The sequence below is a fragment of the Cardiocondyla obscurior genome, linkage group LG01 (assembly GCF_019399895.1).
Source record: "Cardiocondyla obscurior isolate alpha-2009 linkage group LG01, Cobs3.1, whole genome shotgun sequence".
Classification (NCBI taxonomy): Eukaryota; Metazoa; Arthropoda; class Insecta; order Hymenoptera; family Formicidae; genus Cardiocondyla; species Cardiocondyla obscurior.
Window position 1 is genome coordinate 12,087,928 of NC_091864.1, and position 13,030 is coordinate 12,100,957.

At 38.0% G+C, this 13,030-nt stretch overlaps 2 protein-coding genes across 2 annotated transcripts in view; both read left to right on the plus strand.

Annotated features, from left to right (window-relative positions):
* On the plus strand, window positions 1–4,581 carry LOC139113215 (kynurenine/alpha-aminoadipate aminotransferase, mitochondrial). Its single transcript, XM_070674194.1, has 8 exons — window positions 1–356; window positions 584–771; window positions 1,130–1,300; window positions 1,596–1,856; window positions 1,944–2,123; window positions 2,644–2,770; window positions 3,005–3,213; window positions 3,557–4,581. Exons 1-8 carry the CDS (start codon window positions 290–292, stop codon window positions 3,626–3,628), a joined length of 1,275 nt encoding a protein of 424 aa, XP_070530295.1. The 5' UTR covers window positions 1–289; the 3' UTR covers window positions 3,629–4,581.
* Window positions 4,582–11,001: 6,420 nt separating this feature from the next.
* Window positions 11,002–13,030, plus strand: part of Otp (orthopedia homeobox) — a 40,953-nt gene continuing 38,924 nt past the window's right edge. Inside the window, exon 1 of the mRNA XM_070666516.1 lies at window positions 11,002–11,095. Coding sequence (XP_070522617.1) covers window positions 11,017–11,095 — 79 coding nt within the window. The 5' untranslated portion in view covers window positions 11,002–11,016. The remainder of the gene's footprint in view (window positions 11,096–13,030) is intronic.

Sequence of the window (13,030 nt, forward strand, 5' to 3'; positions counted from 1 at the left end):
AGCTGAAGCGCGCTGTCAGTATTGACGGAGGTAACAGAAGCGTTCTCTTAAGAGGGATGTGTTTGTGAAAAGTCCATCTAATTTACACGCATTTATCTTTCGTGAAACTAATTTTGATATTAGTCACAGACGTAAAAGAGAGATAATTTATTGTAACTTTCTGTATTGTCAACAACATTGGCGATTAGTAACAATCAAGTTACTAGCACCACAGTGTCGATTGTGATTATCTGTAGAAAAGTGGATCTACTTATTCGATTCAGAGATCTATCCAAGCATCTTCAGGAAAATGAATTATTCTAATTTTATAACGGATGTCGCTAAACGTAGGCGGCCTGCTACAATGCGGGAGCTAAGTAAGCAGCTAAATCTTTTCTTTTCTTTTTTTTTTATATTAACACGAGTCTTAAATGTAGCGCAATAATCAATAACAAGAAAAAATTAATTAGCGAATAATTAGACTTGTATTTCTATTATTACAAGTACTTTTTGTTAAATTAAATAACAATAGATTAACGTCTTCGAAAAGATTTAATGAATTTATTATTGTATGGGACTTTAATAATGGGCTAATTTGTTTTAGCTAAAAAAGCGTACTCCGCGCCAAAAGACACTATTTCTTTAGCGGAGGGAATGCCCAACGAAGAGGTATTTCCGTTTACAAAAATTTCGGTTAAACTTTACGACGGTTCAGACCTAACTCTCGACGATAAAGAATTAGCCGCCGCTCTTCAGTACGTACCTACACAAGGTTACCCTCCTCTTCTGCAGGTAAAAAAATATTTTACACGTTATTTAAATTTTTCAAAACGTATATTACATAGAAATCTTAAAGGCAGCACAGCATGCTCGATTATTTTGCGTGTCTAACTTATTGAACAGAAGAGAAATAAGCGCATTGCGAATAAAGATAAAACAACATATTAAAAATAAAAGATAGAGCAAAGAAACTTTTTTTTTAACCATTAAAGTGTAACGATCTGATTATGTCACGCGTGCATTATTTGTTCGAGACTGGAGCTTCATGTAATTGACCATGTCGTTGTTACACTCTGAATCTTTCGTTTCCCCGAGATAAGAGAATCGGCTACAATGTGTCTAACAACGTCGGCCGTCAAATTGGTTTCAGACCCTCAGGGAATTCCAGAGAAGGGCACACGCGCCGCCCTTATGGGAGAGTCGCGACATAGTTGTCGTTTCGGGGTCTCAGGATGGGCTTAGTAAAACTCTGGAGGCTATAATCGGCACCGGTGATCCGATTTTGGTCCCCGACGTTTTCTATCCTGGCGTCGAAGTTGTGGTTAGTAGAATATACATAGATACGCTTTAATTAGAGAGAGAAATTTGAGAAGAATCTCATACATATGCATCCCGGACGGGTGCCACGCCGATTTAATGATTTTAACAAAATACGTGATAGACAGTGATATATTTTTTTTATATAGTGACGACTCTTACAGAATTTTATTTAAAAACAAAATAATAATAATTAAATTTAAATTTAAAAAATTATATTGAAGTGATCGCTCAGCGATTGATTTATTATTTTATATTTTTATCACGGATAAAGACAGGGTATTTGGTTTAAATCGCAGGTAGCACCTCACAAAGCGGAGTTTATAACGATCCCGCAAGATGACGATGGTCCCATTCCGGAAGTTCTTCGTGAAATTCTTAGAAACCGACAGTTTTCCGGTGGAAAAATGCCGAAAGTAATGTACATTAACGCCACGGGCACGAATCCTACCGGGATTATTATACCTTTAGAAAGACGAAAAGCAATCTATAGGATAGCCTGCGAGTACAATTTCTTGATTATTGACGACGATCCTTATCACTTCATGCATTTTGAGAGGGTGAGTTATGCTTCAATGAAACTTGTCGTCGCGAGAATTTAAAAAAATGCAGCAATTAAAAAATAAATTTTAATTGTTCCTTGTTAGGAGGAACCGAAGTCTTTCTTATCGCTTGATACGGAAGGTCGAGTAATTAGATTGGACTCATTCTCGAAAGTGATCAGCAGTGGAATCAGATTAGGCTTCGTAACTGCCACGGCTCCTCTGATAGCCACTGTAGAACTTCATTTGCAGAGCAGTCACCTCCATGCTCCTACCTTATCGCAGGTTGGTAGAGACACCCTTATCCTTCGCCAAACCACCCTTAGTGATCGTTCGCTATCCTTACACGTTGCCGGTAACGCATACACGGATTACTGTTGCAGTGAAATTTTGATGAAAATAATTTTAATTAACAACGGAGAATTGTTCTCAAATTATTTTGGTCTAAACTAGTACAAAGATGAAGAACAAGTCAATTTTAATTAATCAATATTATTATATTGATTTTTTTAATATGTAATAAATGCATTAGATAATGCAGCATGAAAATTTACACTTGAATGAAAGAACGGATTTGTTATACGTTTTATAAACATGCATAAGAAAAAAAAAGCGATAACTGTAAATATTACTATCTAAAATGATGAAACATTGTGAAATGCCGACGCGCGCCTCGCTTAATTATCATCGAGTTCATAAATCAAATCGACGGTGGCGCGTGTCGGTTCTTATCAGAATTGTAAACACTGATTATTTTATCGTTAAAAGAAAAATTTATAAAATAACAGCAGATCTGACTTCTTAGGTATTAATGTACAAGCTATTGGAAATATGGGGTTTCAATGGTTTTATGAAACATTGTATGCACTTAAGGAGGTACTATAAAGAACGAAGGGACATCATGTCGGCATTAGCTCACAAGCATTTAAACGGTGGGTAATAATTTTTCTCGCGATGTATATTTAATAATAATAATTTATATATACATACATATTTTTTTATAATAACTTCTTAATTAAAAATTAATTAAAAAACAAATTAAAATGTTGAGAAAAATTTTTTTTTACTAAAAATAAATTACAAAATTTTGTACAAGCTGTAAATGCAAAAGTATATTTTAGCAAATCGCCACGGTAGAGAGATTAAAAATGACGATTTGTTTATAGGCTTAGTGGACTTTAATATACCAAAGGGTGGGTTTTTCTTATGGATTAATGTACGGGAAATCGAGAACACATGGAAGATGATAATGCAGCGTGGAGTGAGAGAAGGCGTGCTTCTGGCGCCAGGAGCTGCATTCATGAAAGATTCCACGATACCCTGTAATGCCGTCAGGGCAAGTTTTGCCAAGGCTTCCAATAAAGAAATGGATCTGGTATATTCTAAATTTATACATACGTTTATAATTTACGTTGCATTTATTAAACATTGATTTTCACGTACATAATACATATACATGCATATAATGCAATTAATCAATAAATTATGAATAATAAAATTTAAAGTAAACGTATTAAAATTACATATTTAAATACATTAAAATTAAAGCTGTTTAAATTACTGCTTTATTTTTTTTTCTTTTGTTAATTGTTTATTTTATTTTATCGACGATCAGCATCTAATCTATCGGTAGTGAATAAAATTTCGTCGAGACATGTGCTATCTTGCTGTGATACGAATTGAGGTCTCGTATAGTAATGTTTATATTTGTTCTTTAGGCATTGCAACGATTGGCGCAATTAATCCGGGCAGAGCTAGCTGAAAATTACATCGAAAACGTCGACACGTGATAATAATTTTACTTATAACGTATCATTAATGCATAGTATTCGTACGTACATTGAAAGGCAGATATGGCATTTGCTGCGACGAGCGGTGACGGTGGCTGGCGTACGTGACTTCTTCTTCATTTGGCCGCCGAAGACAGGGGAGGTAGTGGTGGGTGGCATTCCTCCTCAGTCCTCAGTGACCGGTACTCCGCAACACATCTACGCGCGTGCTTTGTGTGAGATTCGACGCACATTACGCCAAGATCACGTACGCTAGTCGCCGTCGCAGCATCACAAACGCCATTCCTGACGGTGAGTGTACATACATGACTACACAGTTGATATTGATTTGCTGACGAGCATCAGTTGATAATGATATTTAGAGAAAATAGAATTCAAAGGATATATTAATTAAGTGATATATTGCAAAAGAAAAAATATATTGTTAGAATTAGATAAGTTCCTTTTAATTTAAGATAATTTCTTTAATATATCTTTATTTTTTTTTTTATGTATAGAATGTAAGGTAGTTTCGAGTTTGGTTAACAGAGGACATTGCATTACCGAAAAATCCATTTTGTAGATTAAGTTCTAATAGTAGATAAAATAAAAAAAAAAATTTTTTTTTAATTTATAATCTTGTTACAATTCTAAAAGTATACATATAATCTTTTCCATATATTTTTTTTTATAACAACGCACACGATTACAATTTAGTGTGGTAAATAACTCGATTAATCTCATAAACTTTGGTGAATGCGTATGTTATTAAGTATATTAATTTACTACATTAAACTTTTTAACACATTTTATTTTATAGCCACCTTTTTTTGATAAACATGTTAGTTTCTATAATTAAACATATAAAATGTAGTTATGGATTAAGAGATAAACATTTTACCAAAAGTTAATTTTACTTGATAAAATATTGTACTTAATATTATATAAAAATAAAAATTTTTTTTTTACTACTACGACTGTTAGTTATAACTAAAATAAAAGGGGACTGAACCAACTAAAAAATTTAGGTCATTTTTATAAAAACACTTAATTTATTACGAAAAGAATTGGTGTTTTTCAACAAATTAAAAGTAAACTTTTAAGGTTAATAATTTGTTTCCAATTTTTGACACACTTTTATCTCGGATTAATAAAGGGAATGTGCGTTCATATTTTGTAACAATATGTAGGTTGAGGTTCACGACAGATTCAAGGGAACGAGGTCGTATCAAAGCACAAATCGGTTTCCTCGTACGCTATAAGACCATGAGGATAAACACAGCTCCCCACCGAAGATATAGTGTATATTAAAAGACGTTTTGCGGCGGTGCTAGGGAGCTGCACAGATATAGCCGATCATACGAATGACCACATTTTTGCGAGAGTGGGATTTGAAGGAAAAAAAAAAAAAATGAGAGAAATCAGAAAACACACTTTCGTTTTTCATACTCGCGAACTGCAACGTATTCAGCGTTCTGTAATTTTCGTTGATCAGCATGATGAAATTCATTTCGTTCTTCTCTCAAAAATTTATAAAAATTAAATCAATTACTCGATGGTCATTTGATTATACGCAAGTACCCTTTCATCGCTCGCGATGCCTATTTTATACAAAAAAACTTTTTTTATAAGTTATAATAAGCATAGTTATTCAGAAAAATTAGTGTGAAGTTTTTTTGATCCAATAATGTTGCATCATCGCGAAAAAAAATTTAATTTAAATTCGCTTAACATTAATTTTTATTGATATATGTATAATATATATAAATTTGTTAACTACAAAGAAATTAAAACTTCTACTGTCTTCTTTATGTAGTAATCATCGAGCTTATTTATGAGACACGACCACTGGTGAATTAAAATATTAATTTTAATCAGTCAGTAATAGCAAGCGCGTTTTTCTAAGTATAACTACGAATATAGGTATTTATTCTCTGACGAGTTGACGAAGACAGTGGTCCAATATAATATACAATATAATAGTCTGATATCGCAAAATAAAGGCTCGGGAAGTACGGCAAAGAGAATTCTCGGAATCTGGCGGTGCGCCCTTAGTTCGCAGCGAGTGCTCGTGGGAGCCGCTATCGCTTCCGTCTCACCGAGGTTCGCCGGCGGCGCGGCGCGTTCACCGCGGGAGCCGCCGCCGAGGGGGTTATTCCCTGGGGGTGGGTGAGATCGGTGAGGTGACTCGGACGGAGGCGGGAGAGAAGGCGCACCAGCAGACTCGCGGGGGCGCGCGGGGGAGAGGGAGGATGAGAGAAACGGAGGGACGGTGAAAGAACCGGGAGAAACGGACGGGGTGGCGTGCCGGAGAGTATGAGAGCAAGACGGGAGCGAGGAGGGGTCGGTAAGGGTGCGCGAGGGGTAGTGCAGTTTCGTGTTGGCATTACTCTTGATTTCCGTGGTGACGTCGCTACCTCGCCAGCCCTCTCTCTCCCGGCCCACCCCTCGCCTTTCCCCCCTTGCCTCCCCCTCGTCGCTACCATCCTCCTTCTCTCCTCCACCTTCAGCGGCCTCCAGCCCCTATCTCCCCCTTCCGCGTCTCCGTGTCTTGTGTTTTGCCATTTCAGCGAAGGCCACCCACCCCTCGTACTACAGGGAAAGAGCACCCACCCAGACTATCTGGGAGAGATAGATCCTTCCGCGCGCGCTACCCTATATACCGTCCACGGTACGAACATATCGCGTCGGATGGTATTTCTCCTCCTCTTGTCTTTGGCCCCGACGTGGCCGTTCGTCGACGGTCAGCTTCATAGAGAAGGAAAGGCATTAGTCGTGTCAAACATTCTCTTCTTTCTTCTTATCATCGGAATAATAAAAACAAATTTTTATATCCGATCCGCGCTTTTTATAAACCGCGACATTTAATTTTACGTGATATTCAACGTGATCGAGGAATCGCGAAATCTCATCCTTAGCTCGTAGAAAACAAGCGAGCTATTTTACCTCCGTAGAGACGCGGCTGATATCTCACGAGCGTGCGGTTTTTATTGTCCCCAGCTGGTATCTTTGTCGGCGACGACCGGCGGCAGGAGAGACTTGCGACTATTATATCACGCGTAAAAATTCCTGCTTTACGGAGGTGGGAAAGGGATAACCCATCCTCGGACCGTCTCGAGGAACAACAAAGGGTGGGTGGGTACGTACTTCTCTACCTACGAGCCCCTATCTCTTGTCCGCCACCGTCGTTCGTTTTCCTAACGTCGGCCTGAGCGGGCGGACGCGTCTTACGAAGCTCCCTTGTTTGTCTCTCGCGGTTACGTACTGGCTTCCTGTTTTTAAATCGTGGTCGGATGTACGACAGGGTGGCTCTGCCGATTTATCCGCGGCATGGATTTCACCTTTCAACAAGACGCATTGGTCGGCGGGACATTGACTTGGAATTAATATATTTAAATTCGCGGATAATATCCACGGATCATTCTCCGATAAAATATATCGACGTTATACTTTACATTAACAAGTGAATGAATAATCAAATCTGAAATTTCGTTTTGCGCAAATTGCTTCGTGTAAAAGATTCGCAGGTAACTTACGTCGCTTAATTTTGCTGAAGAAAACTTTTCAGGGTACTCAATCATTAATTTTGTTATCCGATTAAATTGCACTTTTTGTCCGACGAAAATTACAACGGATGTAATATACATGTACAGATCGAATATGTCATTTGATCGATTAACTTGATGAAAATTATTCTTAATATTATTTTTATCGTTTTTAAGCTTGTATATTCACTGAGCGATACCGAAGTAGCAAATAAATTGACGTGTAATGCGCCGGTGTTTATTCATCGCTCGTTGACAGGAATCTTAGAATGAGCTGTTTGCATGAGTTTATTTTATGATTGTTAATGGACTTTGTACGAAATATGTTCGAGAACTATGCGATGGGCAGCACGGATATATGCATATTTCATCAAACTATCTTGCGGTCGGTATTACTACACGAATGTGAAAATATCGAAGTACGGGAATTATCAAAGTATGAGGTAGAAAGTCAAAGCTTTGACTTTCCTGATGTGAAGTGCATTATTGAGCATAACAATGACACACGCAATTATGCTCGTTTATGAAAAACGAAAGGCAAGTTTATGCGGGAGTCTAATTTTACGTGTAATACCCAACTATTTTATCGCTCCGTTCCCCGATATGGGGGCAAAAACTCAATATTTATTTTCGTCATTTCATGAAACAGTCAGGCGCGCGAGAACTGGCATACGTCAAATTTTATTTTTGCTGACTCTTATTGCGAAGCTGTCGAAAGACTTAATTACGTGTTGCAAACGTCATTTGCCTCATTCTTTGGCACGGAGATACCTCAATGCTGGTCGACGGATTTATATCTCGCGGCCTAAAAAAAAAACACCCTCTCCTCCCCCTCCCCCTCCCCTTGCGAGTCCCCGCCGACAGCGGAAAGCGAAGTCACGGTCCTTCACTTATTCACCGGGTTGATAAATAAAAAAAAAGCTCGCTGCAGCGCGCGGCGAGTGCATAAAACATTGAAACCGCTTGAAATCGATTGCGTTTCATTACATCGCCGCGAAACCACGTCACTCGGAGATTTTTTTACTTTCGCGAAGATACCATTTTACGTCGATCCGCGGGGGTTCGTTGACCCACGAGAATTCACCCGTCATCGGAGGTCCTGCGAGAGGGTACGTAAATGCGAGCGCGACGCCGCTTTTCATCGTTATAAATAAAACGATTGGGAACGATTAATATATATTTAAAGCGCAATGCGCGATACCACCGGTGGCGGGTATCGCCGATTCTTTTGGGCATCGACCCTGGAAAACAAATAACACGGGGCCGTCGTGGAAAAACATGTAAATAGAAAAGATGAACTACCGCGGTGAGTTATAAATTTTAATATCGAAAGGAGGTAGTTATTTTCACGATCAATTTGCGAATTAAACCTCTATACGCGGGGCTGCCTTATATACAACCGGCCGTCAATATTCCATGGACTTAACTAATAGGTAAGAATGCGAATCAAACTTGTCACATTGACACCGGATAATTGATTCGGCTATAAATGAACCAGCTATACAAGGTTCAATGAATTCTTTACGTTACGGAATCAGCTACTTCTAATCTTGTGGCGTTGTTACCTATGTACAATAGCCATTATCAAATAAACTTATCATTTGGACAAACTAGTTTTTATAGGTTTTAAAATATGTAAAATTAACGTGCTCTAAATCTGCTTAACTTAGATATTTTTTTTTTTTTTTTTTTTTTTAATACAAAATTTAAATAAATGTACATTTAATTGCATTGCTCGTAATATAATCATTGGTTCAATAGAGACACCACGAGTTCTCGCGCGTGTCTTTTGATCCCCGGGTCTGTGCTATGGGCCCCAATCGGGAAGCGATCAAGAAGCCCGAACTCAGAACGCCAGGAGAAAGAGGATGACGCCAACGTACGGTTGGAAAGGGCTGCGCGGGGGGTAACAGGCGGGGTGCAATATAGCCCCGCGATTGCCCAGTAAATATCGGGGCGAGGTTATAGCCAGCTCCGCGGCCCGTAAACCAAGACATTAAATTTTATAATATTGCGTCCCGTCTCTCGCATCCCGTCCCTCCTCGACATCTCCTTCGTTTTGTTCCCTCTCCGTCCACCCTTTCTGCTACAGCCGCCCACGCTGGTGGCCTCTCCTCGACCCATCCTTCTCTCGAATGTTGCGTGCGCGCGCGAGCGCGCACACGCCGCGCTTTTATTGGCTATTTACAGAGGAAATGGCCTCTAAATTAACTGCAGACTGCCGGATTGCTACCTATATCGAGCGGCCTCGTATAACGCCTCGTCGGTCGTGCCCGTTGAGATCGAAATCGAAGTGACAGCGCATCGGGGAACGATTAATCCCACGCCGAAATGCGCGCTGCCGCATGTTTCCGCGCGACGAGAGAGCCCGCCAATGAGTCCGCTGTGCGATTCCTTAATAGCTCATATGCTTCATTTCAGAATAAATTTCTAAGTAAAGGATCAAAGTTTTTATATATATATTTTTTTTTATTATTAATTTTTTTTATTTAGCTGTTTTATCTATTACTACTTTTTGATAGATAATTATTTATTTATCCTGTATCAAATTATACATATAAAAAATTAAACTGCACTAATTGTCGCAGTAAAATAAATGCGACGTCGCATCCAAATTTGAATGTAAAATACTATTCCATAACCGTAAAATAGTTATTGTAAAATCAAGAACAACGCTCGCGCATTTGCATTCAAAAGTCCGCACTTGCCGTTCCGATTATAGCAGTTTAATTATTTTTCACATCTAATTTCTTAATAGTAATCAGAAAGTAAAGGCTTTTAATCTTATTATCGGAAAATATTTGAATGTCATATTTGCTGCGATCGATATCCTATTGATTTCACTCTAATTAAGCTTTCCGAAAATACCAGTTTTTTTTTCTTTTTTTAATAATGTTAAAATTTAATTTTAAAAAATATACAAGCATTACGTACTATTAGAAAATGATAAGCGTCATTAAAATATTATCTTGTACAAACAAAATAAGTCCACATTGAATCTGATGCCGCCTGTTTCACGGACGCGTGAAATCTTTATCGACCCGAAGACGTTGATCGGTTCCGACCTGTGTCAGCGCCAAATAAATTTCATGTCTCAATTAATTTTTTGGGGCACGTGTCGCCACGTGGCCGCCGTTCGTCGGTCCCGTTGCTCGTCCTCTTTCTTCTTTATCCTCTTGCTCGGCATACAGCCCGTCCCGCAGACGGGGAACGTAATACAAGCGCGAAGTATATTAAGTGTCGTACGCGCTACGACTTCATTTACAATGCTTGTTTATTCGAACGGGCGATATGCATCTCTCCGTATGATCATAAGCTTGTCAATGAAATCGTAACAGACAGGATGAGCACGACACGCGCGACACATTGTCTCTTGTATTCTCGTCGTCGTGCTTTCGGATGTTGTCCCGATCATGGGAGTAATTTAAAACAGAATCAGTAAACGATGCCGATTGATGCAAGAGATTATCGAATTAGCAGCTCGATTGCTTAAACATAACCGCGACTAGAGTTTAGAAATCGCGCAACAAGTACAGTGTTCATTTTGACGCTAATTGATTATCTCGTTTGGCTTTGTTCGTGCCAAGCGAGAGTCAACGACGAGTGTCAAGTTGGAGATTAGATTTTTGCTAATAAAATGAAACTTTTTTGTTTCAGATGAAAATCCAGAGGATGACTTTCATCGAAAGAGCACCAGATTGACATCTCCGTTGGAGTGACACCAGTGCTGAGAGGAGGAGGAGAGTCTAGGAAAGATATCATGCATCTGCGGAGCAACTTTTAGGTAAGCATACATTTTTTTTAATAAAATTTTTATTAAAAAAAACTTTTTTTTAAATTAATTTTATTAATTGATGTACTGGCATGTCTACATTAATGTTTTTCAATTTATGTTACAGTCACCGGCAGAACTGTACAACTCCGCTGACATTCATGCAGATTGGTAAGTCACATAATTTTTTTGTTTTTTTTTTGTACTAATTGGGGTCTTTTAAAAAATAGTGCACGCATGTTTTCTTTTAATATATGTATATTAAACATACGAAACAGCCGCGCGTTATGATTGACTGAAATAGAATTCAATCGTTAGTAATCAATTGTGCGATATAATTAGCGGTTAGAGTGAACAATTATAATTCGACAACGTAAGAAGAACCATCGCGGTAATTTTATTCTTGATCGTGTTTTATATATGCAGTTAAAATTACATAAGTTTTAACAACGCGCACCGACCGTTTGTTTACGCTCAGGAAATGAAAAAGCAAGACCTATCGATCTAATTCCTCTGGTTTTATTATAATCCGCGCAGCGACACTATAATCTAATGAGCTCCGTTCATTTTATTTGTATCGACGCCCCGCATATCTCTTATGAGAAGACGTATTATATTTTCGCCGATTATTTATCTGGAACTGATATTTCCTTTTTATGCTGGAGACAAAGAAACGATTCTAATACCGGCGCTTTATATTAATCTCACCACTTTTGATCAAATTATTTTATTTTTTTATTTTTTTTCCCTTTACTAACGGCGCTTGAGGAATACTAAAATATAATTTCTAAAGAATAGTTGCAGTAATTCAATTTAAACTTATCTGTCTACACATTTTTTTTTTTTTTAATAGAAAATAATGATAAAATAAATAATAAGATAAAAATAATTTTTATTCTTTCTTTGATATTGTTTTCTTCTCACGCAGCAATATGATTGTTGAGCGTTTTTCTTTTGATTCTATTTTCTAAGATAACATCCATAAAAATTAGTAATCACTTGCCGTAACGTCAAGCTATTTTAATGGAAAGTCAAACGGCGTCGGAACATTTTAAATCAAATAAGATCAGACTTGTCCACAAACTATCGTCTGCATCAACACGATCATGAACGACATATGTTTGAACAACGCGGTAATATATACATAGTTCGTTCTCGGACACATCCTCGTACAACATATTAACAGCTTAGCCGGTAAGCCTTTTATATTACATTTTTCCCTCTATGGGGTCTTCTAATCCAATGGGGTAGCTCCGACTCCCTATAATACCAAGGGTGCACACAGCGAATTCGACCTTGCCCAATACTTAGTTTGGTACACGTCGAAATCAGACGGCTGAGGATTGTGAGTTAAAAGAATTCTATTGGGAAAGCAATTTGCGAATAAAATGTATTTTTGAAAGACTCGTTATTTGAAAAAAAAATTATTATTATTATTATCTGCTGGATATCAATTAAACTGATATACATACCTATATGCCATTTTAACATGTAAATCATTAAGGCTTTAATGCGCAAGATATTTGAAATTATAAACTTTAAAATTGAAGATGTTAAAAATGTAATAGCTATAAAAATTTAATGTAAGGAGAAAATACCAACCTATGAACCTTTAATAAAAATTTAAAGCTTATGTGTGTAAAATTTCACAATGTAAAAAGAATTTTAGAAATTTTTTTATTGCACATTTTGCTTTTCACCTATATAGGAAAATGCAATACAATAATCGATCATTTAGATATTACATGGAATTCTTTCGTAAAATCCCTTTGCTTCTCAAAATATGAAAAATAGAACGCCGTGATAAATAACACGGGGTAAAGGGGCGGGGGGGACATTTCGCGTCAACGAGAGTCGCGGGGGTTAAAACTGTTGTGAATAGGATGCGCGCTGCCGCCACCCTAATTTACCCTGCTCGTATTATTCGGCCGATATCCCGTTGCTTTCCCATGCGCACAACCGAGCGAAACGCACCTCGGCGATCCGGCGAATCGTTTTGGGCCGATAACTGCTTCCTCTGACTTGACTTTGTGAGCATTTCACGCCCGCAGCTCCAATTAACTAGAATGACTGACCGCGCCGCGCCGTCGTAAATCTGTTGCCCCG